This window comes from Gymnogyps californianus, chromosome 1 (assembly GCF_018139145.2).
Source record: "Gymnogyps californianus isolate 813 chromosome 1, ASM1813914v2, whole genome shotgun sequence".
Taxonomy (NCBI): domain Eukaryota; kingdom Metazoa; phylum Chordata; class Aves; order Accipitriformes; family Cathartidae; genus Gymnogyps; species Gymnogyps californianus.
In genome coordinates this window covers 80,990,275-80,992,779 of record NC_059471.1, presented here as the reverse complement: position 1 = coordinate 80,992,779, position 2,505 = coordinate 80,990,275, and the positions used below count along the sequence as shown (strand labels likewise).

General features: G+C 42.8%; 1 protein-coding gene across 1 annotated transcript; it reads right to left on the bottom strand.

Moving 5' to 3' along the window:
- Positions 1 to 1,057: 1,057 nt before the first annotated feature.
- CLDN34 (claudin 34) lies at positions 1,058 to 1,702 on the bottom strand. Its single transcript, XM_050915676.1, has one exon. The coding sequence runs from the start codon at positions 1,700 to 1,702 to the stop codon at positions 1,058 to 1,060; it is 645 nt and encodes a 214-aa protein (XP_050771633.1).
- Between the last annotated feature and the right edge of the window lie 803 nt (positions 1,703 to 2,505).

Sequence of the window (2,505 nt, the reverse complement as noted above, 5' to 3'; positions counted from 1 at the left end):
TCATTTCACCTAACTTTGTCTAGCTTAGGTGAAGTTTGGTTGTGTACACCAGAGTTAGCAACTGTAGTGATTACAGCCATTACAGTGGTTTAAGAGAAACAGGTTTTTAGGGAGCATGTCATCTCCCAGCCATTCTAGGCATCTATTTTGGAAAAAGGCTGTCTTTGTCTCTGCATTGACTATAAATGGAGCCTGAAGTGACCGGTTTAGGTATAGGTGTCTACATCAGGTCAAATGAATCATACCCTGAAAGTTGTACTGAATATTCCCGGTTACTGAGAGCACTGATTTTGACAGCAGTTTTGTAATAACTCGCAGAAGTTGTTTCCGTCTTTTGCAATACCTTTGGATTCGGTGAAGTGTCTGATGAAGAAGCAAACACTTGCAGACTTTTTGGCTCTGCCTAAGTGAGGAACTAAGAGCACACCTTGCCCACAGGCAAACATGTTGCAACATAAAATGCAAATAGCTTGAAAGAAAAATAGAAGCATTAGACACAGCTCTTTATGTGCCCTAGAGGAAGAGGAGAAACTGGCAAGACCTTTGTAAGACAATTCAGGGAAGACTCATTTGACACAACCATGATGACACTCATATTATTGGTATTAAAAGTCTTGACTTGTCACAAAACATACTTTGCTACAGATGTAATTAAATAATGGACAAAATAGTTTAGTACCAACAAGGAAACAAGTTCACATTTAACGTGTTATTTCACATTTTTCTAACAGGACAGATAATTCAGAGTCAGCTCTTTAGGCATGGTAAATATCTTACACAAAAAATAAATTAATCAATAACATTTGTATATACAAAAGAGGACAACCAGTAAAACTTAATCACAGTTGCTGCTCAACAGCAATTAGCTCAAAGATGAACCTCTGGTCGTATGTGACAACTAAGATGGTAATTCAGCTGGTTCATATAACAAAATAGTGTGGCTACTATAGACTAAAATTAAATTCTGCAATTCCTTGACTATAAAATCACTTGTGCTGCCATCCTTATCTCTTGACTATGCTCTTGTTCTGAAACAGCACAGGGGGGAATTATCCTGTCAGGATTTCGTGATAGCGTTTGCGGTCACCGGAAATCTGTACGAGAGAGAAAAAGTCCCACTTAGCAGCAGAAGGATGACAGCTACAATCCCGATAGGAATGGCAGCACCAGCTTCCTGTGCTGCTGGGCTGGAGGGCATGTAGTAAGAAGGAGGAAATGCGATGCTCTGGTTGTGCGTTACAGAATAGAAATTCCAGCTCACGGGAATCAGGACGCACAGACCAGCAAATATGTAGAAGAAGCCACCCACCAGGAAGAAACGGGTAATGAGATTTTTGTGAGTGATTCCCATATAAACATTTCTCAGAGCAAATATTGTGGCAGTCAGTCCCAGCAAGCCCATGAACATGGCGATCAACAGGAGACCCTGAGCAGCATAAATTTCGTGGGGGATGGAGGAGTCATAGCCGCTGAATTTATGGCAGAACTGTTCTTTATAGCCAGGCGAGACGTGAAGGTAACTGATGAAGCAGACTTTCCAAATCCCCACCCAGGCAATGCCAGAGGAGATGATGGTGGTGTTGTCCACGTGCCACACTCTCCATTCCACAGTTCCCATTGAAACGGTGCACAGGATCCAGCCTACCGTACCGAGAGCAAAGGCGGCTAGCTGGAGGTGCGAGGTGCCGACCAGGGAGCTCATCCTCTGGACGTCTTCTCTTCTGTCGCAGACACGGTTGCTATGCGAAGAGAGAGAGGCACTGGAAAGAAACAGTATAAAATTACAAAGGCAATTATTATTTGGGTGAATAGATGAACCTGTTAGTGAAAAAGAAAAAGCAGGAGAGAATATGTGTACAGAGGGAGGATGGTAGTCATCTTTTCCCCAACTGTGATGAATTGTTGAAGTTTAATGTCCATGGACAAATAACATCTAGGTTTTAATTCTGCATGTCATTGTATCACAAGGAGAAGAAAGGGTCTCTGATTAGCTCCCATTTCAATCTCCTTTTTACATTCACAAAAGGAAAATCCACATCTTTTTTCCAAGTTATTTTCTTCCTTGGTAATTAATCATTATGTTCAAAGATCCTTGTACGCATTACATATAATCAGGAGCCCTAGGGTTACTGGCTAGTAGAAACTAAATCTGACAAAATCCTCAGGATCCTGGCTGCTGCAAGAGATCCTACGAAGCAGCCGCAGAAGCCGTGCTCCTCTCCCTTGGCAGCTGTGCTTTCGGTGCAGCAGCCCAACCTGAACAGACTTCTGCTTTTGTGCTGCCCTTTCCAAGAGCTGCTGGGACCAGCGCTAGATAGAAAACGCCGTAGTACAGAGGCATGAGCAAATCCAGGCCACAAAGTCTAATAAGGACCGCTGAACTTCGACCATTTTTAGATTATTTAACCATGAATGCATTAGCAGAAACACTTGAATTAATCAGAAATAGAATGCTCTGTGCAGGGGCTGGAGCTTGGATGTGCTGCCATTGCTTTCCCACCCTCA